Source organism: Nomascus leucogenys, unplaced genomic scaffold (assembly GCF_006542625.1).
Source record: "Nomascus leucogenys isolate Asia unplaced genomic scaffold, Asia_NLE_v1 Super-Scaffold_241, whole genome shotgun sequence".
Classification (NCBI taxonomy): Eukaryota; Metazoa; Chordata; class Mammalia; order Primates; family Hylobatidae; genus Nomascus; species Nomascus leucogenys.
Window position 1 is genome coordinate 2,318,172 of NW_022095767.1, and position 26,323 is coordinate 2,344,494.

The 26,323-nt window shown below is 48.0% G+C and overlaps 1 protein-coding gene across 4 annotated transcripts in view; it reads right to left on the minus strand.

The window, feature by feature from the left end:
* Positions 1-26,323, minus strand: part of INSR (insulin receptor) — a 175,349-nt gene that overhangs the window by 39,901 nt on the left and 109,125 nt on the right. For all 4 annotated transcript variants that reach the window (XM_030807714.1, XM_030807712.1, XM_030807715.1 and 1 more), the window contains exons 4-9: positions 18,665-18,813; positions 16,364-16,508; positions 14,636-14,850; positions 12,050-12,176; positions 10,235-10,485; positions 8,224-8,391 (exon numbers count right to left, since the gene is read on the minus strand). In XM_030807714.1, coding sequence (XP_030663574.1) covers positions 8,224-8,391; positions 10,235-10,485; positions 12,050-12,176; positions 14,636-14,850; positions 16,364-16,508; positions 18,665-18,813 — 1,055 coding nt within the window. The remainder of the gene's footprint in view (positions 1-8,223; positions 8,392-10,234; positions 10,486-12,049; positions 12,177-14,635; positions 14,851-16,363; positions 16,509-18,664; positions 18,814-26,323) is intronic.

The following is a 26,323-nucleotide window of genomic DNA, read 5'->3' on the forward strand; positions in this document are numbered from 1 at the left end:
TTAGCCTCCCCAGTAGCTGGGACTACAGGTGCCCACCACCACTACGCCCGGCTAATTTTTTGTATTTTTAATAGAGACGGGGTTTCACCGTGTTAGCCAGGATGATCTCTATCTCCTGACCTCATGATCCGCCCACCTCGGGCTCCCAAAGTGCTGGGATTACAGGTGTGAGCCACCACGCCTGGCCCACAATTACTTTTGCACCAACCTAATAGAAACTGCCAGGCGGCCGGGCGCTGTGGCTCACTCCTGTAATCCTAGCACTTTGGGAGGCCGAGGCGGGCGGATCACCTGAGGTCAGGAAGTCCAGACCAGCCTGGCCAACATGGCAAAACCCCATCTCTACTCAAAATACAAAAGTTAGCCGGGCGTGGTGGTGGGTGCCTGTAATCCCAGCTACTCAGGAGGCTGAGGCAGGAGAATCACTTGAACCCGGGAGGCAGAGGTTGGAGTGAGCCAAGATTGCGCCATTGCACTCCAGCCTAAGCGACAACAGCGAGACTCTGTCCCCAAAAAAAGCAACAACTGCCAGACACCACAATCATGGGACTGAAGATTATAAGGTAACCAGACAATACCTCTGTCTTCAATGGACTTACAGTCTACAATAAACTCGTAAATACACAGTCACAGGTCAGATGTTGGGGTCAAAGAACAGTGGGTGCCTGGGGGTGCCATTTTCATGAAGGGGTCTCAAAGAAAGTCACCAATGAGACATCCTGAATTCAGCAAAGGAAAGCACCATCCACATATCGTGATGTAAAGCAATTCAGACATAGCAGAAACCCAGCGGAAAGGCCCCAGGATAGGAATTTTCTTGGCACATTAAGAAGTGTCTGGTCAGGCATAGTGGCCCACTCCTGTAATCCCAGCACTTTGGGAGGCCGAGGCGGGAGGATCACTTGAGGTCAGGAGTTCGAGACCAGCCTGGCCAACATATAGTGAAACCCTGTCTCTACTAAAAAACCCAAAAATCAGCTGCACGTGGTGGCACATGCCTGTAGTCCCAGCTACGTGGGAGGCTGAGGCAGGAGAATCACTTGAACCTGGGAGATGGAGGTTGCAGTGAGCCAAGATCGCGCCACTGCACTCCAGCCTGGGTGACAGAGCAAGCATTCCATCTCTCAAAAAAAAAAAAAAAAAAAAAAATCTCAGGAAACCACTGTAGCTAGAAGGGGGTGAGAGAGAGAATGGTGGGAGGAGGTTAGAAAAAGATAAAGGGGGCCAGGTACGGTGGCTCTTGCCCGTAATATCAGAACTTTGGGAGGCTGAGGGGGAAGGATCACTTGAGCCCAGGAGTTCAACATGAGCCTGGCCAACATGATGAAACCCCATCTCTACCAAAAAATACAAAAATTAGCCAGGCATGGTGGTGTGCGCCTGTAATCCCAGCTACTCAGGAGGCTGAGGTAGGAGGATCGCTTGAGCCTGGGAAGTCGAGGCTGCAGTGAGCTGAGATGGGGCCACTGCACTCCAGCCTGGGCAACAGAGTGAAATCATGTTGAAGAAGAAGAAAAAGAAAGAAGAAGGAGGAGGAGAAGGAGCCAGGTCATGGCTGCATGAAGGAATCAACCAATTAATTAATCAACCACACAAATAAGATGGGAGGGCAGAGTAGAATTCCATATGGAATTCTTTTTTTTTTTTTTTTTTTGAGACAGTCTTGCTCTGTCGCCCAGGCTGGAGTGCAGTGGCGTGATCTTGGCTCACTGCAGCCTCCGCCTCCTGGATTCAAGCGAGTCTCCTGCCTCAGCCTCCCGTAATCCCAAGTAGCTGGGATTACAGGCACCTGCCACCACACCCGGCTAATTTTTTGTATTTCTAGTAGAGACAGAGTTTCATCATGTTGGCCAGGCTGGTCTGGAACTCCTGACCTCATGTGATCTGCCCACCTTGGCCTCCCAAAGTGCTGGGATTACAGGCCTGAGTCACCACACTGGGCCTCCACATGGAATTCTAAGGGGTCCATTCATGAGTCCAGAAATCAGACTTCATCAGTGAATGGTTCTCACCCAGGGGGTGATTTTTTCTCCTACTAGGGACATTGGGCAACATCTGGAGATATTTTTAGGTGTCAGGACCTGGCTGGGGCATCCTCCTGGAGCATGGAATGGGTGGAGACCAGGGATGCTGCTCAGCACCCTGAAGTGCTCAGGGCAGTCCCACCCCAGAGAATGATCCAACGCCAGATACAAAAAACACCAAGGTAGAGAAACCCTGACCTAAAGGAATGAGAGGAGATAGAGGAAGGCATTTTTCAAATATGCATAGAAAAGGGAATTTAAAAATTAATAAATGAAGAAGAACACCAGTAGTTTATAAAGGTAGCAGTCCTAAAAATACAAAATACAATACTATTTCTCTCTCTTTTTTTTTTTTTTTTGAGATGGGGTCTTGCTCTGTCGCCCAGGCTGCAGTGCAGTGGTGCAATCTTGGCTCACTGCAACCTCTGCCTCCCGGGTTCAAGCGATTCTCCTGTCTCAGCTCCGTCCCCCGCCCTGTAACTGGGATTACGGGCACGCACCACCACGCCTGGCTAATTTTTTTTTGTATTTTTATTAGAGACGGGGTTTCGCCATGTTGGCCAGGCTGGTCTTGAACTCCCGACCTCAGGTGATCCACCCGCCTTGGCTTCCCAAAATGCTGGGATTACAGGCGTGAGCCATTGTGCTCGGCCAATTTCTGTATTTTTTTTTTTTTTTTTTTTGGTAGAGACGGAGTTTTGCCATGTTGGCCAGGCTGATCTCAAACTCCTGAGCTCAAATGATCTGCCCGCTTCGGCCTCCCAAAGTGCTGAGATTACAGGCATGAGCCACCGCACCCAGTCTACAATACTTAAGTACCGCAGCTGGTCATGTCTTAACCCCTGAAGTCAAATCCCAGGGTTCTTGCGACCCATGGTGCAAGCACACTTACGCCTCTGGTACAGCCACTAAGATGGGCAGACACAGCTCTTTACAAGCAAAATCTGCGACAGTCCCTGGAGAGTCACCTTTTCTGCTGCCACCCTGCTTGGTGCCTGGTGACTGCTGAGCAAAGGAAATTCCATTTTTCTCTCCTCCCCTTAATGCCTCGAGGATAGACAATAAGCTCTAAATCGTGTATCAAGCACCTTCCTGTGAATGGTGAGTATTGACTCGGAAACCCAAGTATTTACACAGCTTTAAAAGCCTATGAGAGACTGGAAAATACTTCTTAAGTTTATAAATAGACATAGAATAACCTGCCTGGGTTAACTCTGATGGGAGCTAGTTACAGCATTACAGATGGAAAAAAAAATGTAGAACTGCCTGAATAAGGGAAGCTCCTGGTGTATTATTATTATTATTATTATTATTATTATTATTTGGAGAGGAAGGGATATTTGTTCAGGCACAGGTATCATTCCTGATACCTGCTATCTCTTCCTAGAATCCACTGCATGAAACACGGTACACTGTGGTTTTTCTGAGATTAGAAAATTGAAGCATAATGGGCTTGGCACGGTGGCTCACGCCTGTAATCCCAGCACTTTGGGAGGCCGAGGCGGGCAGATCATGAGGTCAGGAGATCGAGACCATCCTGGCTAACATGGTGAAACCCCGTCTCTACTAAAAAATACAAAAAAATTAGCCGGGCGTGGTGGCGGGCACCTGTAGTCCCAGCTACTCGGGAGGCTGAGGCAGGAGAATGGCATGAACCTGGGAGGCGGGGCTTGCAGTGAGCCTGAGATCACGCCACTGCACTCCAGCCTGGGCGACGCAGCGAGACTCCATCTCAAAAAAAAAAGAAAAATGAAGCATAATGAAGTCTCTAGAATCAGATTCACAGAGACAGAAAGGAGGATGGTGGGTGCTGGGGCTGGGGGAAGGAGAAGAGGAGTGAGTGTTTCATGGGGATGGAGTTTCAGTTTGAGAAGATGAGAAAGTTCTGGAGATGATGGTGGTGATGGTCGTACAACCACGGCAACGCACTTAATGCAGCTAAACTGTGCTCTTAAACATGGTTATAATAAGAAATTGTATGTGATGTATATTTTACCACGATAACAACACATATACTAGTGATATTAACAGGAAGGGTTTGTAATCTTATTTGTGTGTGTGTGTGTGTTTTAAATTGTGGAAAAATAAACATTACATAAAATTTACCAATTTACCATCTCAATTTTTTTTTTTTTTTTTTTTTTTTTGACGGAGTCTTGCTCTGTTGCCAGGCTGGAGTGCAATGGCGTGATCTCGGCTCACTGCAACCTCCACCTCCCAGATTCAAGCAATTCTCCTGCCTCAGCCTCCCGAGTAGCTGGGATTACAGGCACCCACCACCACACCCAGCTAATTTTTGTATTTTTAGTAGAGACGAGGTTTCACAATGTTGCCCAGGCTGGTCTCGAACTCCTGGCCTCAAAGTGATCCACCCACCTCGGCCTCCCAAAGTGCTGGGATTACAGGCGTGAGCCACTGTGCCTGGTAAATCTCAACCATTTTAAGTGTGCAGTTCTGTGGTATTAAGTGCATTCACAATGTTGTGCAATCATCACCACCATCATCTCCGGAACTTTCTCATCTTCCCAAACTGAAACTCTGTCCCCAGCCCGTCCCCTCCCCAGTCCCTGGCACTCCCCATTCTACTTTCTGTCTCTACGAATCTGAGGACTCTAGGCATCTCTTAGGAGTGAAATCACGCAGAATTTGTCCTTAGTGAGTTTCCTTTTAATGATATTAACTTTGTGACAATTACAAATAAAACCATGTTTAAACGGTCCCTTGGTAATTAGAGATTTAGACTTTCGGAATATAAAAAAAAAAAAAAGGGAAGCTTTGAGTGACATTGCTGGCGGCAGCTCTCACGGGTGGTTCTGGTTACTTGAATGCAGGGCCAACAGCTTACGGCGGAGCTGATGACTGGACTCACCCTGGAGTTATATAAAGCATCGGAGCAGATAAATCACGTTTGCAACCCTCGGCTCAGGCGGGGATGATGTCACACACATACATATAGCATATGAGCTTAGAGCTGGGACAGCTCCCAGAGATCATCTGTCCTCCCGCCCCTTCTCCCAAAAAGGAGGCAGACGGTGACTTGCTTGGGACTTAGCCAAAGCCCTTCAGCAGGCCAGGGCCAGAGCCAAGAGCAAATGTTGAGCTCCCGGCCTCAGCCACACCTCACCTTCTCCTCCAGGGTCATGGACCGAGGATATCACTAACAGAAAATATCTCAAGAAAAAGACATGAAGACACACAAGGAAACCAAAACTAAAGAAATAAATGGGCCCAGCACAGTGGCTCATGCCTGTAATATCAGCACTTTGGGAGGCTGAGGCAGGAGGATCGCTTGCGGTCAGGAGTTCGAGACCACCCTGGGCAACATATCAAGATCCCCACCTCTAAAAAATTATTATTATTTTTATTATTATTATTTTTCTTAGATGGAGTTTCGCTTTTGTTACCCAGGCTAGAGTGCAATGGTACAATCTCGGCTCATTGCAACCTCCACCTCCCGGGTTCAAGCGATTCTCCTGCCCCAGCCTCCTGAGTAGCTGGGGTTACAGGCCCATGCCCGGCTAATTTTTGTATTTTGAGTAGAGATGGGGTTTTGCCATGTTGGCCAGGGTGGTCTCAAACTCCTGACTCCTGGTGATCCGCCCACCTCGGCCTGCCAAAGTGCTGGGATTACAGGCATGAGCCACTGTGCCTGGTCTAAAAAATTATTTTAAATAATTAGCCAGGTGTAGTGTCTCAGGCCTGTAGTCCTGAGTAGTCCAGCTACTCAGGAGGCTGAGGTGGGAAGATCGTTTGAGCCACTGCACTCTAGCCTGGACAACAGTGAGACCCCATCTTAAAAAAGAAAAAGAAAAAAGTGACAGATGCTTCTCCAGTTTGGTGGGTTTTTAAAAAACCCAATGTTAAAATAATTTTAGGCCGGGCACAGTGGCTCACGCCTGTAATCCCAGCACTTTGGGAGGCTGAGGCGGGTGGATCATTTGAGGTCAGGAATTCAAGACCACCCTGGCCAACATGTTGAAACCCCGTCTCTACTAAAAATACAAAAATTAGCCAGTGTAGTGGCAGCACCTGTAATCCCACTATTCAGGAGGCTAAGGCACAAGAATCGCTTGAACCCAGCAGGTGGAGGTTGCAGTGAGCCGAAATCAAGCCACCGCACTCCAGCCTGGGTGACAGAGTGAGCCTCTGTCTCAAAAAAAAAAAAAAGAAAAAGAAAATAATAATAATAATTTTAAACTAATGTATACACACTAGTTTGAGACTTTAAATATTATTCCATTTTCCTTCAGATGGATGGAGATCCATTAAGTTAACAAGATTAAGACTGAGAAATTTGTCATTAAGTTTTATAGTAAAATTATTTATTTATATAATTGTTTATATTATAAATGTTATTTATAAATATAATTTTTATACAATAAAATGATTGCACAATATTGTGAATGCACTTAATGCCATTTGTATTTTTTTATTTTGTATAATTTTTTTTTACAGAGACAGGTTCTTGCTCTGTCACCCAGGCTGGAGTGCATTGGAATAATCATAGCTCACTGCAGACTCGAACTCCTGGGCTCAAGAGATCCTCCCGCCTGGGCCTCCCAAGTAACTGGGACTACAGGTGTACACCACCATTTTTTAAAATTTTTGTAGAGATGGGATCTTGCTATGTTGCCCAGGCTGGTCTCAAACTCCTGGCCTCCAGTGATCCTCCCACCTTGGCCTCCCAATGTGCTGGGATTACAGGCATGAGAGCTAAGCCTGGAAGACATTTTTAATTGAAAGTATGGGGTGGGGGATATGAGATAACCGATTCTTGCTGCCATCGATCCTTATAACTAAAGGATCTCAGTGGGGCCAAAATCCTTCCCTGACTTTGTCAATAACCATTAGTTGCGTTTCTAGCTTTGCACGGAAGTCTTGCGTGGGTTAACACAGCTGCATCCCCATCAGTGTGAGGAGGGATGAAGAGAACAAGGAAGACAGAGAGGGAGAAAGAAGGAGAGACAAGAGGAGAAAATCCCAGAGGGAAATGGTGCCAAGACATGGGAAAAATCTGGTTTTGACACGAGTCTTCAGTGTGTGCTTGTGTTACGATGTTTAAAAATGTGTATGTATGAGCCGGTCATAGTGGCTCATGCCTGTAATCCCAGCGCTTCGGAAGGCTGAGGGGGGTGTATCACTTGAAGCCAGGAGATTGAGACCAGCCTGGGCAATATAAGGAGACTCCATCTCTACAAAAAGAAGTTTAAAAATTAGCCAGGGCCGGGCGTGGTGGCTCATGCCTGTAATCCCAGCACTTTGGGAGGCCAAGGCGGGTGGATCATTTGAGGTCAGGAGTTCAAGACCAGCCTGGCCAACATGGTGAAACCCCATCTCTACTAAAAATACAAAAATTAGCTGGGTGTGGTGGCAGGCGCCTGTAGTCCCAGCTACTCAGGACCCTGAAGCAGGAGAATCGCTTGCGCCTGGGAGGCAGAAGTTGCAGTGAGCCGAGATCATGCCACTGTACTCCAGCCTGGGTTGCAGAGTGAGACCCTGTCTCAAAAAAAAAAAAAAAAAAAAAAAATTACCTGGGCATGCCGGTGCACACCTGTGGACAACGGTGTTGTTCCAGCAACTCATAGGCTGAGGCGGGAGGATCGCTTGAGCCTGGGAGGTGGAGGTTGCAGTGAGCAGAGATCATGCCACTGCACTCCAGCCTGGGCTAAGACCCTGTCTCAAAAAAAAAAAAAAAAAAAAAAAAAATATAGGCCAGGTATGGTGGCTTATGCCTGTAATCCCAGCACTCTGGGAGGCCGAGGCGGGTGGATCACCTGAGGTCACCTGAGGTCAGGAGTTTGAGACCATCCTGACCAACATGGAGAAACCCCGTCTCTACTAAAAATACAAAATTAGCCGGGTATGGTGGCACGTGCCTGTAATCCCAGCTGCTTGGGAGGCTGACGCAGGAGAATCACTTGAACCTGGTAGGCGGAGGTTGCAATGAGCCAAGATCGCGCCATTGCACTCCAGCCTGGGCAACAAGAGTGAAACTCCATCTCAAAAAAGTAAATAAATAAAAAATAAAATAAATAAATAGATAAAAACACGTGTGTTTTCATATGAGATAGAATGGAGTGTGTGTGTGTTCCGACACGGAGACACGGTAAGAGATGGCTGCTTCCCTAGAGGTGAAGTAAAGTGCATCAGACACACGTGTGCAAACCCCACCAATCCCAGCACAGCTGCCCGCACTCACCTTTGAGGCAATAATCCAGCTCGAACAGCTCACTGTCTTCCGCCTGCCTCTCCCAGAAAACCAGGTAGTGGGTGATGTTGCCATTGGGGTCTGAGGGGGGCTTCCACTTCAGAATAATCTGGGATGATGAGTTAGACACTGAGATTGGATCCAGGGGCACGGAGGGGTCTGCCAAGGAGAAAGGAAGTGGGTCCGTCATGAGAAAGAGCGTGCCAAAAAAGCTAGTGGGAGGATAGTGGGGGGACACACAAGTTAAAGACATCATGAGGGCACTCATCCCAGCACTTTGGGCGGCCAAGGCGGGCGGATCATGAGGTCAGGAGATCGAGACTATCCTGGCTAACACGGTGAAACCCCGTCTCTATTAAAAATACAAAAATGGCTGGGCACAGTGGCTCACGCCTGTAATCCCAGCACTTTGGGAAGCCAAGGCGGGCAGATCACCTGAGGTCGGGAGTTCAAGACCAGCCTGACCAACATCGAGAAACCTTGTCTCTACAAAAAAAAAAAATGTTGCCAATCATGGTGGTGCGTGCCTGTAATCCCAGCTACTCGGGAGGCTGAGGCAGGAGAATCGCTTGAACCCAGGAGGTGGAGGTTGCAGTGAGCTGAGATAGCGCCATTGCACTCCAGCCTGGGCAACAAGAGGGAAACTCTATCTCAAAACAAAACAAAACAAAACAAAAAAACAAAAAAAAGGCTGGCATGGTGGCTCATGCCTGTAATCCCAGCACTTTGGGAGGCCAAGGTGGGCGGACTGCAGGTCAAGAGATTGAGACCATCCTGGCCAACATGGTGAAACCCCGTCTCTACTAAAAATATAAAAATTAGCTGGGCGTGGTGGCACGCCTGTAGTTGCAGCTACTCGGGAGGCTGAGGCAGGAGAATCACTTGAACTGGGACAGGGAGGTTACAGTGAGCTGAGATCACACCACTGCACTCCAGCCTGGGTGACAGAGTGAGACTCTGTCTCAAAAAACAAAACAAAACAAAAATTAGCCAAGCGTGGTGGCGCACACCTGTAATCCCAGCAACTTGGGAGGCTGAGGCAGGAGAATCACCTGAACCTGGGAGGTGGAGGTTGCAGTGAGTCCAGATCGCGCCACTGCACTCCAGCCTGGGTGACAGAGTGAGACTCCATCTCAGACAAACAAACAAAACATAATTAAATTGCTATGAAATACTCCAGGCCAAAACAAACAACAAAACAAAAAGAAGTAACAAGTGGGAAGAGGGAAGAGGCATCGAGATGAAACAAAAATGACCAAAGGCTGAAGCTGGGAGGTGGCTAACTATGGGGTTGTTGTTCTTTCTATGTTGTGAATATTTGACAATTTTTCATAATAGGATGAAAAATATAAATATTCCCATCAAGTGGCTTGTTGCTACTGCCTCATCGGAAACTATAAGCCTCAATACCCAGCTCCTTTAAAAGCCAATAACTGACTGGGCGAGGTGGCTCACACTTCTAATCCCAGGACTTTGGGAGGCCGAGGCAGGAGGATCACTTGAGGTCAGGGGTTCAAGACCAGCCTGGGTAACATAGCAACGTTCTGTCTCTACAAAAAATACAAAAATTAGCTGAGTATGGTGGTGCATGCCTGTAGTCCCAGCTACTCAGGAGGCTGAGGTGGGAGAATTACTTGAACCCAGGAAGCAGAGGTTGCAGTAAGCCGAGATCATGCCATTGCACTCCAGTCCGGGTGACAGAATGAGACTTCGTCTCAAAAAAAAAAAAACAAATAGCCACACATGGTGGTATACTCTGGTAGTTCCTTCTACTTAGGAGGCTGAGGCAGGAGGATTGCGTGAGCCCGGGAGTTTGAGGCTGCAGTGAGCCATGATCACGCCACTGCACTGCACTCCAGCCTGGGTGACAAAGTAAGACCCTGTCTAAAAAAAAAAGCCAATAACCACATCAAGGGGCATTTTATACAACCTCACTGCATCAGCCTGTTAAAAGCAAGAGGTGTGATTCACATACGAATTCACATTCCCAAGACACACTCACTGGTGGCATCTGTCTGGACATAAATGATGTCACTCTTGGCCCCATAGGTCCGGCGTTCATCCGAAAAGGTGACCAGGGTCTTCACAAAGATGGCATACTGGGTCCAGGGCTTGAGACCCCGCATCAGCCATCCTGGGTGGTTCTGTGATTTGGGGTCGGTGGACCTCAGGGGTGGATCAATGTCTACCACCGTCCAGCTGTTGGAACCACACGCATCCTGCCCGTCGAACTCCGTCACATTCTGATAAGGGCTTTCAAGACAAAACAGCAGAAGGCGGTTACCCTTACAAGACCGTCACACTGAGTGCCGTGCAGATGAGGCCTGGGAAGTTACATCCTATAGGGTCACATCTTACTCACCCAACAATCTTATGTCGCAAGAAAAAATAACTCGGGAGGAGCCGAAGAGAAAGGAACTGTCAACCCTGACATCTCAATGAAAAAACACAGCTTGGGCATCCCTTATTCAAAATACTTGAGACTTGGCCAAGTGCAGTGGCTCACGCCTGTAATCCCAGCACTTTAGGAGGCTGAGAATGATGGATCACCAGAGGTCAGGAGTTCGAGACCAGCCTGGCCAACATGGTGAAACCCCATCTCTACTAAAAATACAAAAATTACCCGGGCATGGTGGCAGATGCTTGCAATCCCAGCTATTCAGGAGGCTGAGGCAGGAGCATCGCTTGAACCCGGGAGGCAGAGGTTGCAATCAGCCGAGATCGCACCACTGCACTCCAGCCTGGGCGACAAGGGGAGACTCTGTCTCAAAAACATGAATAAATAAATAAATAAATGCTTGGGACCAGAAGTGTTTTGGATTTTGTATATTTTTGGGTTTTGATATATTTGCATTTTCCCAGTTTATTTGCATTGTACTGGTTCAGCATCTCAAATCTAAAAATCTGAAATCTGAAATACTCCAATAAACATCTCCTTTGAGCATCAAGTCGGCCCTCAAAAAGCTTTGGATTTTGGAGCATTACAGATTCCAGATTTTCAGATTAGGGATACTCAATCTGTAATAATAATAATAACAGTAGAAACTCCCTTACAAGTTACTGCTAAGATTAGACTGTGTGTAAATTCTCAGCAAGGCACAAGGTAAATCTTGAGGGCTAGAACTATTATTAATATTACTACCGGTCAGGTGCGGTGGCTCATGCCTGTAATCCCAGCACTTTGGGAGGCCAAGGTGGGCAGATCACCTGAGGTCAGGAGTTTGAGATCAGCCTGGCCAACATGGCAAAACCCATCTCTACCAAAAATACACAAATTAGCTGGGTGTGATGGTGCATGCCCATAATCCCAGCTACTCAAGAGACTGAGGCAGGAGAATTGCTTGAACCCGGGAGGCAGAGGTTGCAGTAAGCCAAGACCGTGCCACTGCACTGCAGCCTGGGCAACAGAGCAAGACTCTGTCTCAAAAAAAAAAAAAAAAATCGGGGGAAAAAAAAGAAAAATAGATAAGCAATACATTTGATAACATCCACTCAGTACTCAGCTCCCGACTACTAAGGATGTCTGATGAGACATACACAGGCAAGGCAAAATGGAATATTGCCCCAGGAAACTGGCCGGTCCGGGCTTCTACAGAAAAGCTGTCTGCTTCCATTTTAGGCATTTGATAAAAGCAGACATTATTGACTTTGCATGCCATCGACTGGTGAGACTGTAAAAGGGAACCTAAGATATTTATTCCAGGAGGAGGAGGGAGATAGAGAGGAACCCAAGAGGGGAAGATTGGAGCACAAACGTAGCAAGCACAGAGCCAGCTGGCCCTCGCCTCCGCAGCGTCTCTCTAACTCTTCTACTTACGCCTCTTTGTAGAACAGCATGAACCCCAAGAGGTCTCGGAAGTCGGGGGGCCAGTACGGCTCCCATCTCAGCAAGATCTTGTCAAAAGATGTCCGAATGTAAGAAAATTTAAGTAACTCATTTTCACCTGGAAAAGTTAAAACAAAAGACAAAAACAAGCTATTTCAGTGTAGTTTCAGACCAAAACCTGGGACTCCCACACTTCCTGGAGGGACCGTGAGAAGGGAGAGGTCAGGCTGCTGTTCCCTTAAGGGTCTTCTCCCCAAGTGCCTGGCTGAGTATGAATGGGGGAAGATTCAAAGGTAAGAGCCAGTTTTGCAACTTGGCCGCTCACACTCACGTAAGCCAATGACTTGACTCAGCTAGACAGTCAACTGAGTAAGCGCAGTCTGCGGCCACGCAAGAAGGACAACTGGCCAATAGTTATTGGAGGAAGGGATTTCCAAGGGTGATGTTTGTCCTGACACAACGTTGTCTTGTAAGACTGACCTGGAAGGAGGTGCAACTCCAGTGCAAATAAACCCATGCCAAGTGAGTTTAGAGAGCCTGCAGATCATTAGACATTGGAGAGACGCATCTAAGTAATTGTCTCTGTCTAGAAAACAAACCCACTCCCAAACCTCACCCCAACTTCGCTCTCCTTGCACTACATTTTTTTTGAGACAGTCTTTCTCTGTCACCAAGGCTGGAGCACAGTGGCATGATATCTGCTCACTATTACCTCCGCCTACCAGGTTTAAGCAATTCTCATGCCTCAGCCTCTCAAGTAGCTTGGATTACAGGCGCCCACCACCACGCCCAGCTAGTTTTTGTATTTCTTTTTTTTTTAGTAGAGATGGGATTTCACCACATTGGCCAGGCTGGTCTCGAACTCCTGACCTCAAGTGATCTGCCCGCCTCGGCCTCCCAAAGTGCTGGGATTCCAGGCATGAGCCACCATGCCCGGCCCTTGCACTACATTTTGACGTAAGTAACTAACTCCCCATGAAGGTGTCCCAGAAGCCCCTGGCAGCTCACTGCTCAGAATCTGTCAGCGAAGTGCAGTCAGCAGGCAGCCTGCAGCTGCAGAAACTGCAGGACCCGCTATAGCATTCCAGCCAAGACCTGACTCTCCCTGGACAGCCCTCATCTATGACTGACTTGGTGGATGCCTGGCCGTCCCTTTGCAATGCAGAACTTCCCTGCAGACAACCGTGGCCTTGAGCTCTTTCTGGGTTTGGCCAAGACTCAGGGATGCACCACTGTCTGAGGCTGTCCCAGCCCTATCCTCCCTCCTTCCCGCTCTCTGTTCACAGAGGTCAGACACACTCTATTGTCAAAAGGCTCTTCATGGTTGGGCGTGGTGGCTCACACCTGTAATCTCAGCACTTTGGGAGGCCGAGGCGGGAGGATCACCTGAGGTCAGGAGTTCAAGACCACCCTGGCCAACACGGCAAAACCCTGTCTCTACTAAAAATACAAAAAAAAAAATTAGCCGGGTGTGGTGGCGTGTGCCTGTAATCCCAGCTACTCTGGAGGCTGAGGCGAGAGAATTACCTGAACCCAGGAGGAGGAGGTTGCAGTGAGCCAAGATCATGCCACTGCATTCCGGCCCTGGGTGACAGAACAAGACTCTGTCTCAAAAAAAAAAAAAAAAAAAGAAGAAGAAGAAGCTCTTCCTCTGTTTCATATTTCATGACTATTACCCTCAATACATTTTCCGCACTCCTAACTTCAACTTGGCAGTCACTTCCCAGGAGATGCAGACTGACATAGGTATTTTACTCAACTTTTGAAGTCTTCAGCATCAGCCTGATACACATACAAGAAAGTGTCATTCATTCATCCGTCCTTCATTCATCCATTCATTCAGTGCTTGTATGACTTCATCCCGTATCCGGTACTATATTGCACAGTAAGCATAGTGATAATATTAATAAATGTGCAGAATCTGCCCTCAGTAAGAAAGCCTATCACACAATGAGTTGTTAGAGGGAAGTAATACCCCCTGGGGGTGACTGTGATGGATGAGAGAGGACAGCCACATTATCTGGTTTGTGGACCACTTACGGCAGGGGTCCCCAGTCCCCGGGCCACAGACCAGTACTTATCCATGGCCTGTTAGGAACAGGGCTGTACAGCAGGAGGTGAGTGATGGGTGAGCAAGTGAAGCTTCATCTGTATTTACGGTCACTCCCCATCGCTTGCATGACCACCTGAGTTCTGCCTCCTGTCAGATTAGCGGTGGCATTAGATTCTCATAGGAGCGTGAACCCTATTGTGAACTGTGTACGTGAGGGATCTAGACTGCACGCTCCTTATGAAAATCTAATGCCTGATGATCTGTCACTGTCTCCCATCACCCCCAGCTGGGACCATCTAGTTACAGGAACACAAGCTCAGGGTTCCCACTGATTCTACATATGGTGAGTTGTACAATTCTTTCATTATATATTACAATGTAATCATAATAGGAATGAAGTGCACAATAAATGTAATGCACTTAAATCATGCTGAAACCATCCCCACCCCCCACCAGTCCATGGAAAAACCATCTTCCACTAAACCAGTCCCTCATGCCAAAAAGGTTGGGGACCAGTGACTTACAGGATGCCTGGTCCCCATTGGTCTTCAGGGCAATGTCATTTCTCTCCTGGCGCCCCTTGGTTCCTGAAACTTCTTCCATCTTGTGGATTTCTGACAGGCAGAGTTTGGGGTTATAGTGGAAGAAGAGTTTCCCCTGAGTGATGGTGAGGTTGTGTTTGCTCCAATCCCAGAGCTGCCTTAGGTTCTGGTTGTCCAAGGCATAGAAGGAGTAGTTCCTATGGAAATAACACACACATCTAGTCATTCAATGGCTGGTCTTCTACCACTCCAAGATGGTATGGCCATGCTCGGAGTTGATCTTGTTCAGTGCTACATCCCTAATCCTCTCCACTTGCTTGGCACATACTCAGCACATATTTGTTGAATGTGGATAACAGAGGAAGTTGAGGAAGTTTTCATGGCCAGGAAGGAGGCTCAGCTCAGTCTTGAAGGGGGATGGTGAGTCGTGATGGACTGAGAAATAGGTTTTGCAGAAACCAATTTCTGCAAATAGGGGAAATATTGATAACACAGAGGCACCTAAGCTGAGTTCAGGGAAGAGCAAAGTAGCCTGTTTTGGCCAATAGGTGACAGGAAATAGCTGTACTTGCAATGGACCAGACCCTCTAGTATACTGCGTGCCAGACCAAGACCAAGAACATGTGGCCATCCTTAATAAGCAGAAAGGAGCCATTGAAGGTTTTTGTTTGTTTGTTTGTTTGTTTTTTTACTGAGACGGAGTCTCACTCTGTTGCCCAGGCTGGAGTGCAGATAATATAGTCTAAACTCTATTGTTTAGCCCACCTTCTCAAATCAATTACCAGCTCATGTTGATTAACATGTCCTTTTGTCCCTTTCCCCACTTGCTGTCTGTTCTACACATGTGAGGCTGGGGCTGAGGCAGCCATCTTGTGACCATGAGGAGCACAAAGATGGAAAGAATCTGGGTCTTCCACAGACCTCCTGCCTATGAGTCAATCTTGATCTAGCTAGTTTGAGTTTCTGCTGTTTTGCTAATAGAGTTTCTAGGACCTCAAGGAGAAGGTTGGAATATACTGAGATGGAGTCCATCCCAGAAATTAGGATGGACAATTGGGACTAAGAGGGAATGTCCATTTGATGCATGCTAAACTCTACTCACAATGCAGCCCAAACAGCACATTTAGCAAAAATTCCAGCCTGTACCCTTGGAGGATGGGCACCAAGGTTGGGCTGCTCCCACTTTTGTTTCTCAAGAATGACTATAAAAAAGCTTTTATGATTTTTGGCTGGATGGACCTTTAGGCACATTCCAGGTTCTTTTCTCCTGAGGTTTTGCCAGATACACTTTTATTTGTTTTTTTAAAAATCCTTAAGTTTTTCTTCTTCTTCTTTTCTTTTTTTTTTTTTTGGACAGAGTCTCCCTCTGTCACCCAGGCTAGAGTGCAGTAGTGTGATCTTGGCTCACTGCAACCTCTGCCTCCCAAGTTCAAGCTATTCTCCTGCCTCAGCCTCCCAAGTAGCTGGGATTACAGGTGGGCACCACCACACCTGGCTAATTTTTGTACTTTTAGTAGAGACGGGGTTTCACCATGTTGGCCAGGTTAGTCTCGAACTCCTGGCCTCAAGTGATCCACCCGCGTTGGCCTCCCAAAATGCTGGGATTACAGACATCAGCCACCACACCTGGCTGAAAAAATCCTTAAGTTTTTCTAATGCACGAACTTCCTAGCTAGCACTCAGGCCATACACACCATCAGGCCCACATACCCGATTTCCAAGGTCTCTCCTCGAATCAGACGTAACTTCCGGAAGAAGGAAAGTGACACCAGAGCGTAGGATCGGCGGATTTTTAGATAACCTGAAATTTCTTCAATGAGGCCGAGGTTGGCTTCTAGCTCAGCTGCCAGATTGTCTAAGGAAAGGAGAGAATATCCAGTGGGTTTCTATAGAAATATTTCAATCTTCTCATGATTCTCCATGGTGAGAAGATAACCCTCAGGCTGCAAATGACTGGACATACCCAGCTCAAAACTCATCTTGCTTAGAACACAATCTGAAGTCCTTAGCATTCCTTAAATGGGTCAAGCATATTTCTGCCCCAGGACCTTGGCACTGGCTGCCTCTGTTGCTCAGAATATTATTCCACCATATATCTCCTTGGCTTGTTCCACCATCATCTCAAACCCTCCTTTCCCACACCAGAGACTTCTCTAAAATAGCAACCCCGGGCTTGGTGCCGGTGGCTCATGCCTGTAATCCCAGCACCTTGGGAGGGCGAGGCAGGGGGATCACTTGAGGTCAGGAGTTCAAGACCACCCTGGCCAACATGGTGAAACCCTGTCTCTACTAAAGCTACAAAAAAAAAATAAAAAAGCAAAAAATAGCAACCCCTTTTAGTCTCCATTTCAGAGACTGACAAATGACAGCCCACTGGCCAAATTCCACCTGTTTTGTAAATAAAGTTTTATTGGAACAAAGCCATGCCCACTAGCTGACATGGGTCTATGGCTGTTTTCATATTATAACAGCAGAGTTGAGTGGTTATGGCAGAGACTGCCCAGCCTGCAGGGCTGAATATATTCATGAAAGAGCTCTTTACAGGGAAAAGTTGCCCATTTTCATTCCACCTATTACCCTGCTGCACTTCCCTTCACAGCACAGACCACAACCTGACCTTACAATATCTGTTGATTTACTTTTGCGCAAAAATCCATCAAGGTAAGGATTTTCCCTTACTCACCGTGAGTATTCAATACATGTTTGCTAAAGAAATAAACAAAGGAATGCCTTTCTGCCTGACATGGTGTTTCTTTTCTTCTTCTTTTTTTTTTTTTTTTTTTGAAATGGAGTCTTGGTCTATGGCCCAGGCTGGAGTGCAGTGGTGCGATCTTGGCTCACTGCAACCTCTGCCTCCCAGGTTCAAGCGATTCTCCTGCCTCAGCCTCCCAAGTAGCTGGGACTACAGGCATGTGCCACCATGCCCAGCTAATTTTTATATTTTTAGTAGAGATGAGGTTTCACCATGTTGGCTGGTCTCAAACTCCTGACCTCAAGTGATCCGCCCACCGCAGCCTCCCAAAGTGCTGGGATTACAGGCATGAGCCATAGCGCCTGTTTTTTTGTTTTTTTGAGATGGAGTTTCACTCTGTCGCCCAGGCTGGAGTGCAGTGGTGCGATCTCAGCTCATTGCAACCTCCACTTCCTGAGTTCAAGAGATTCTCCTGCCTCAACCTCCTGCGTAGCTGGGATTACAGGCATGTGCCACCACGCCTGGCTAATTTTTTTGTATTTTTAGTAGAGATGGGGTTTCACCACGTTGGCCAGGCTGGTCTTAAACTTCTGACCTCAAGTGATCCACCTGCCTCGGCCTCCCAAAATGTTGGGATTACAGGTGTGAACCATTGCACCCGGTCCTGAGATTTATTTCTGAAAACACAGTCTGCAGTTCTGCAATAGGGCATATTGCCTGATTGTTAAAAATGATGATTCCAAAGCCAGGTGGGTTGGCTCGTGCCTGTAATCCCTGCACTTTGAGAGGCTGAGGCAGGAGGATTGCTTGAGCCCAGGAGTTTGAGACCAGCCTGGGCAACATAGTGAGAACCTGGCCCTGGAAAAAAATTTAAAAAAAAAAAAAATTAGCCAGGCACAGTGACACCTGCCTGTACTCCCAGCTACTTGGGAGGCTGAGGTAGGAGGATTGCATGAGCCCAGGGGTTTGAAGCTACAATGAGCTAGGGCTGCCCCACTGTACTCCAGCCTGAGCAACGGAGCAAGACTCCATCTCTAAAAATAAAAATAAAAAAAATTTAAATTCAGATTCCTGATGCCCCAACTCCCAACGTAGAAAATGAGAATCTCAAGGTGAGTACGGCCAAGACTGAGCTGTTCATTTCAGGTTTTGAGGCAGACTCCCAGCATGCTTCTATCCATGGGGGAGCCACTGAATGACCATCCTAAAAGTGCTTTAGGAGCACGCAGCAGAGTCTGCACTGCTTTTCTTCTCTGCTCACAGCTCAGAGGGACATGGAGCCCAACAGGCACCCCCGACGCCCCCACAGAGACACTCACTGCCTCCTCGAATGTTGATGATCAGACTCCCGTTGATGACGGTGCATCCTCGGAGCTCCTGGGCAGACGTCACCGAGTCGATGGTCTTCTCGCCTTCTAGGAGGTGGCACACCTTGGGACAGGGACCCAGGCATGGGGTGCACAGCAAGCTAAGGACAGAGCAGAGAGAGAGAGAGAGAGAGAGAGGTCAGGGTATTCAAGGTCCTTCAGACATCTGAGGCATCTTTCTGCCTGATACGGTATTTCTTTTTGTGTGTGTGTTTGTGTGACAGAGTCTCGCTCTGTTGTCCAGGCTGGAGTGCAGTGGTGCGATCTCAGCTCACTGCAACCTCTGCCTTCTGGGTTCAAGAGATTCTCCTGCCTCAGCCTCCACAGTAGCTGGGATTACAGGTGCCCACCACCATGCCTGGCTAATTTTTGTATTTTTGAGTAGAGATGGGGTTTTACCATGTTGGCCAGGCTGGTCTCAAACTCCTGACCTCAAGTGATCCACTTGCCTCGGCCTCCCAAAGTGCTGGGATTACAGGCGTGAGCCACTGCACCCAGCCCTTTCTGCCTGCAACGATATTTCTGAAAACACAGTCTGCCGATCTGCAATAGGGCATATCGCTTGATTGTTAAAAATGTAGATTCTGGAGCCGGGCGTGGTGGCTCCTGTCTGTCAACCCTGCACTTTGAGAGGCCAAGGAGGGAGGGTTGCTTGAGCCTGGGAGTTCGAGAACAGCCTGGGAAGACAGCATACTATGCAGGGTCTCAAATGATGGCGTAAGTCTGCCATGCTATGACAAGCTCTCCTGACCTCAGCATTGTTCACTTTGGGGCCGAGTAATTCTCTGCTGTGGTAGTGGGGGTGGCATCCTGTGCACTGGAGGGCATTGGCCAGCATCCCTAGGCTCCACTCACGAGACACCAGTAGCATCCCTCCCACAAGCTGTGGCAATTAAAAATGTCCTCCAGGCGGCCGGGCGCAGTGGCTCACGCCTGTAATCCCAGCACTTTGGGAGTCCAAGGCAGGCAGATTACCTGAGGTCAGGAGTTCGAGACCAGTCTGGCCAACATGGTGAAACCTTGTCTCTACTAAAAATACAAAAATTAGCTGGGCATGGTGGGTAATCTCAGCTACTCAGGAGACTGAGGCAGGAGAATTGCTTGGACCTGGGAGGTGGAGGTTGCAGTGAGCCGAGATAGCACCACTGCACTCCAGCCTGGGAGACACAGCCAGACTCCATCTCAAAAAAAAAAAGTCCCCCAACATTGCCAAAAGTCCCCTGGGGAGGGAGGATGCCAGACTGTCCCCAGAAAAGAACCATTGCCTTAAACGAGAGACTTATGCCATTACCCTATGGTTGCAGGTCCTCTTGGTTTTACCCCAAAGTAACAAGACTCATATTTTACCCCAAAGTGATGGGACAGGCCTTCTGCTGGACCCCACAGTGATGGGATTCACACCATATCCCATGGAGGCAGGACCATGATCTACCCTGTGCATGACAGCAATGGGACTCACGGCATTATTGTGGCGATATGTTTTGGATCTGTGTCCCCACCCAAATCTCATGTCAAATTGTAATCCTCAATGTGGGAGGTGGGGCCTGGCGGGAGATGACTGGATTATGATGGGCGGAGTTCTCATGAATGGTTTAGCACCATATCCCTTGGCAGTGTGTAGTGAGTGAGTTCTCACGAGATCTGGTTGTTTAAGAGTATGCAGCACCAGTCGAGCATGGTGGCTCATGCCTGTAATTCCAGCACTTTGGGAGGCCAAGGTAAGCGGATCACTTCAGGCCAGGAGTTCGAGACCAGCCTGGCCAACATGGTGAAACCCCGTCTCTACTAAAAATACAAAAATTAGCCAGGTGTGGTGGTGCTCACCTGTAATCCCAGCTACTGGGGAGGCTGAGGCATGAGAATTGCTTGAACTCGGGAGGTGGAGGCTGCAGTGAGCCGATATTGTGCCACTGCAGCCCAGCCTGGGTGACAGAGTGAGAATCTGTCTCAAAACAAACAAACAAACAAAACTATGTAGCACCTTCCCCCTTTCTCTCTTCCTCCAGTCATGTAAGATGTGCCTACCTCCCCTTTGCTTTCCGCCACGATTGCAAGTTTCCTGAGGCCTCCCCAGAAGCAGAAGCCGCTATGCTTCCCGTACAGCCTGCAGAACTGTGAGCCAATTAAACCTCTTTTCTTTATAAATTACCCAGTTCCATGTATTCTTTATAGTAGTGCAGAAATGGACTAATGCACGTGGTAATGAGAATGTGCCGTTACCTTGAGCTGATGGGCCTGATGTGGCAGAATTGACACTGTTACCCCAACGTGGCAGAATTCAACCTGCTACTCCAAGGAGACAGGACATTTGCTGTTCTGTGTTGGATGTGATGCAACTACGGCTATAACATGACCCCATGTTTAACGGCAAGTGACTTCGGCAGCCTTTGGTTTTGCCAACCTGCAGCCTGATGCCATCAGACTCACAGCCCCCAGGGGTCCTTTGGGGACCAGTCCTCCCCAACATGGGGTCTCTGAGATCAGTTCTTGGCTGCCAAAGCCCTTCCAGATCCAGGATGGGCACAAGATCCAAGCCAAGCTGAGCACCAGCTTCTATTCCTGTGGGGGCTCAGAGGTGGTGGGTACAGAACTTAAGTCAGTGCAGTGAGGGTTTAGCTAGAACATGCTGGAAGGGGAAATTGTCTTCCTTCTGGAGTGTCTAAGGGTTTTGCCATCTTGCTAGCATGGGGTGAAGGGTGAGGGAGAAGCTGCCTCAAAACAAAACAACAAAGAGGAAAATAAAGATGAAGGAGACTGATCAGGTACATCGCTTAAGCTTCTTGATACAGCTATACCTGAAGCAACTCCCTGAACTTTTTGGTTATGGGCACCAACAAACTCCTTTAATCTTGGTTAGTCAATTTTTTTTTTTTTTAAGATGGAGTCTCACTCTTGTTGCTCAGGCTGGAGTACAATGGCACGATCTCGGCTCACTGCAACCTCCACCTCCCAGGTTCAAATTATTCTCCTGCCTCAGCCTCCTGAGTAGCTGGGATTACAGGCATGCACCACCATGTCCATCTAATTTTGTATTTTTTTTTTAAGTAGAAACAGGGTTTCTCCATGTTGGTCAGGCTGGTCTCAAACTCCCGACCTCAGGTGATCCACCCGCCTCAGTCTCCCAAAGTGCTGGGATTACAGGTGTGTGCCACCGCGCCCGGCCAGTTAAGCCAGTTTGAGTTGGGGTTTGGTGCATGAAACCACAAGATTCCCAACTGTTACAGTCTCCATTTTTTCATCTGAAAAATAACACCACCAACACCACAGCTTGTGATGAGGAACTCAGTGATGGATACCACGAAAGCACTTCGCACACAGAACACGATTTTATCCGTTGCTACAAGGGTCGTTTGTTATTGGTGGCATCATTGTTGCTGCTGCTGTTGTTCTCACACCCCTGGGTATTCAACTCTTCAGAATGATTTTTGTGACTGTAGGATCATAAAGTATGTATCTGGTCTTCATCCCGGTTCTTGGCACAAAGCTTCAAAAACCCTTGGAATTTTCTGAGTCATAGGAATGCTTTCGTTGGGAGTGTTAGGAATGTCGGGGCGACTTGTGGTGGGGGCCTAGATAACATTAGGGTGGGGGGCGGTCACCAGAAAGAACAACCCTGTGATCGGAGGGTTAGGGCTTTTAGTCACCTGACCTCCAAGGAGAGGAGGGGGCTGGAAATGGCAGTGTTTAATCACATGGTCAATGATTTCAATCAATCACGCCTGAGGAACGAGACTCCAATTAAAACTCTGGACACTGGGCTGGGTGCAGTGCCTCACGCCTGTAATCCTAGCACTTTGGGAGGCTGAGGCAGGTGAATCACGAGGTCAGGAGTTCAAGACCAGCCTGGCCAACATGGTGAAACCCCGTCTCTACTAAAAATACAAAAATTAGCCATGCGTGGTGGTGCACACCTGTAGTCCCAGCTACTTGGGAGGCTGAGGCAGGAGAATCGCTTGAACCTGGGACGTGGAGGTTGCAGTGAGCTGAGATTGAGCCACTGCACTCCAGCCTGGGTGACAGAGTGAGACTCCATCTCAAAACAAACAAACAAACAAACAAAAACTCTGGACACCAAAGCTCAGTAGTACTTCCCAGTTGGTGGACACGTCAGTATGTCAAGAGGGTGATACACGCTGTTGCAACAAGGAGGGAATATGGAAATTCTGTGTCTAGAACTCTCCCCGATCTTGCCCTATGTGTATCCTTTATAATAGAACTATAATTGTATAGCAGGGTTTATAAATTTGAGACAAGATCTTGCTCTGCCACTCAAGCTGGGGTGCACTGGTACAATCTTAGCTCACTGCAGCCTCGAACTCCTGGGCTCAAGCGATCCTCCTGCTTAAGCCCCCTCAAGTAGCTGGGACTACAGGGATGCACCCCCACACCTGGCTAATGTTTTTCAATTTTTGTAGAGATGGGGTCTTGCTATGTTGTCCAGGCTGGTCTCAAAACTCTGGGCTCAAGTGAGCCTCCCACCTTGGCCTCCCAAAGTGCCGGGATTACAGGCACGAGCCACCACACCTGGCCAGGTTTATCTTCGTTCTGTGAGTTCCTTCTAGTAAATTATCAAACCCAAAGAGTTTGTGGGAATCCCCCAATTTAGAGCCAGTCAGTCAGAAGTGTGGGTGGCTGGGGGATCCCCAAGATGCTGCCAATGTCTGAAGCAAGGGAAATCTCAGGGAGGGCTGAGCCTTAAACTTGTGGAGTCTGATGCTAACTTTGGAGAAGGATGGTGTCAGAACGGTGTTGCTGTACACCCAGGTAGTGGCAGAACAGCTGAGGCAGAAACAAAATACTGACCAAATGTTTGACTTCTTTTATTGCCTCTATTCTTATTATGTGGCAGGCAATGCTCTAAGCCTGGAGTTGGCAAACAGTGGGCTGGGAGCCAAATCCAGTTGGCCACCTGTTTTTGCAAATAATATCCTACTGGAATACGGCCACATTTATTGGTTAGTGTATCGTCTAACCCTGCTTTCACACTGCAAAGGCAGAGTTAAGTAGCTCCAACAGAGACCATATGGCCCTGAGAGCTGAAAATATTTACTATCTGGCCCTTGGCCAACCCCTGTTCTCAGCTGCCAGTATACATGAGTGAACAAAGCAGATAATATGCTTTCCCAGTGGGAAATTATAAATGACCATGAGCTCTTTGCAGCCTCTCCCACCAAGAAGTGGAGTCTATGTTCCCACCTGTTGAATCTGGGCTTGGCCATATGGCTTGCTTTGGCCAATGGAATATTTGCAAACGTGACACAAGCTGAGGCTTGAAAAGCACTTGAACATTGAGGTCTGCCCTTCCTGGCTGCTGGGGTGAGAGACTTATGGAGAGGGACCCCCACTGACCATCTAAGACACAAGAGGCTCTCCTAAACCATCAGCCATAGCTAAACAGGCCCAGGCCAGACAAACCTTCAGTCAACACATAAAATCATCAGAGCTCCTAAAGGAGTGTTTTAAGCCACTAAGCACTGAGGTGGTTTTGTTACGCAACAGGAGCTAGCTGATACACTCACAAAGCTTATCATCTGGTTGGGGAGAGTAAATAAATTGACAACAGAGGCTGGGTGCAGTGGCTCAGGCCCTGTAATCTCAGCACTTTGGGAAGCCAAGGTGGGGGGATCACTTGAACCCAGGAGTTCAAGACGAGCCTGGGGAATACAGCAAGACCTCCATCACTACAAAATTGTTTTTTAGCCAGGTGTGGTGGTGTGTGCCTATATAGTCCCAGCTACTCAGGAGGCTGTGGCAGGAGGGTCTCTTGAGCCCAGGGGGTTGAGACCACAGTGAGCCATGTGGGTGCCACTGCACTCTAGCCTGGGTGACAGAGCAAGACCTTGTCTCAAAAAAAAAAAAAAAATTGATGATAAAAATATCAGCTAGTGACAAATCAAAGAGTTAAAACTAAATGATGTGACAGAGAGTGCACGGGTGATTGATTCAGATGGGAAGGATTTGCCAAGGAGGTAACTTTTAAGCTGCCATCTAGATGACCAGGAGAAAAAGCGGATCATTCTCAAATGCAGGGACAAGCATTTTAGGAAGAGGAAACAGCTAGTGCAAAGGCACAGAGGAAAGCGGATGTAGCAAGTTGCAGGAAAAGCTCCTGCGGTAACGGCCACGGCCAAGGGGTGCCGCAATGAAATAAGCATGAGAACTGGCCGAGCCTTCCCAATGAGGAGTTTGGATTCTGTCTACTGGTCTTGGGGAGCCACTGGAGGTTTTAGGGAAGGACATGGCATATGATCAGATGGACACTTTTATTTTTTCTTTTGAGACACAGTCCCACTCTGTCGCCAAGACTGGAGTGCAGTGGCACACTCTCGGCTCACTGCAACCTCCATCTCCCGGGTTCAAGCAATTCTGCTGTCTCAGCCTCCTGAGTAGCTGGGATTACAGGCGCCCACCACCACGCCTGGCTAATTTTTGTATTTTTAGTAGAGATGGGGTTTCACCATGTTGGTCAGGCTGGTCTCAAAATTCTGACCTCAGGTGATCCACCCACCTCGGCCTCCCAGAGTGCTGGGGTTACAGGCGTGAGCCGCCGCACTCGGCCCAGGTGGCCACTTTTAACCAGTGTCACTAGAATGGAAGCAGGAGCAAAGAGGTTGTTCAAGGGGACTGGGTCAGACATGATGGTGAAATAGATGGAGCTGTAGACAAATTTGAGACCTCAGCTTAATAGGAAGAAGTGAGAGAGGCCAAGAAGAGCCAAGGATTTTAGGTAATTCTCCCCTTCCCAATGGATACCCCATACTCATTGAAAATTTATTCATCACAAATATCTGGTCCTCCTCATCTCAGGAGGCAGCACTGTGCTATTACATCCCAGCAGGTACTTTGGAACGACAGTAGATGGTGAGACCTTTTTTTTTTTTTTTTTTTTGGAGATGCAGTTTCACTCTTGTTACCCAGGCTAAAGTGCAATGGCGTGATCTCAGCTCACTGCAACCTCTGCCTCCTGGTTCAAGCAATTCTCGTGCCTCAGCCTCCTGAGTAGCTGGGATAACAGGTATGCACCACCATGCCCAGCTAATTTTTTTTTTTTTTTTGTATTTTTAGTAAAGACGGGGTTTCACCATGGTGGCCAGGCTGATCTCGAACTCCTGCCCTCAGATGATCCATCCCCTTCGGCCTCCCAAAGTGCTGGGATTACAGGCATAAGCTACTGTGTCTGGCCAAGACCTTTTAACATGAGTTCCCAGAACTCTGCTCTGAAAACATCAAGAACTCCTTCCCAGATAAGCCACCAGAATGGAAGAAAACATCTGGCCCTATTTGATATCAAACCACATTAGAAAATGCCACAGTACTATAAAGTCTTTCACAAGATAAAAAGAAAAGCTTCAGGCCAGGTGCAGGTGCTCATGCCTGTAATCCCAGCACTTTGGGAGGCTGAGGTGGGTGGATCACTTGAGGTCAGGAGTTCAAGACCAGCCTGGCCAACATGGTGAAACCCCGTCTCTACTAAAAATACAAGAAAAAATTAGCTGGGTATGGTGACAGATGTCTGTAATCCCAGCTACTTAGAGGCTAAGGCAGGAGAATCACTTGAACCCGGGAGGCTGAGTTGCGGTGAGCCAAGATCACACCATTGCACTCTGGTCT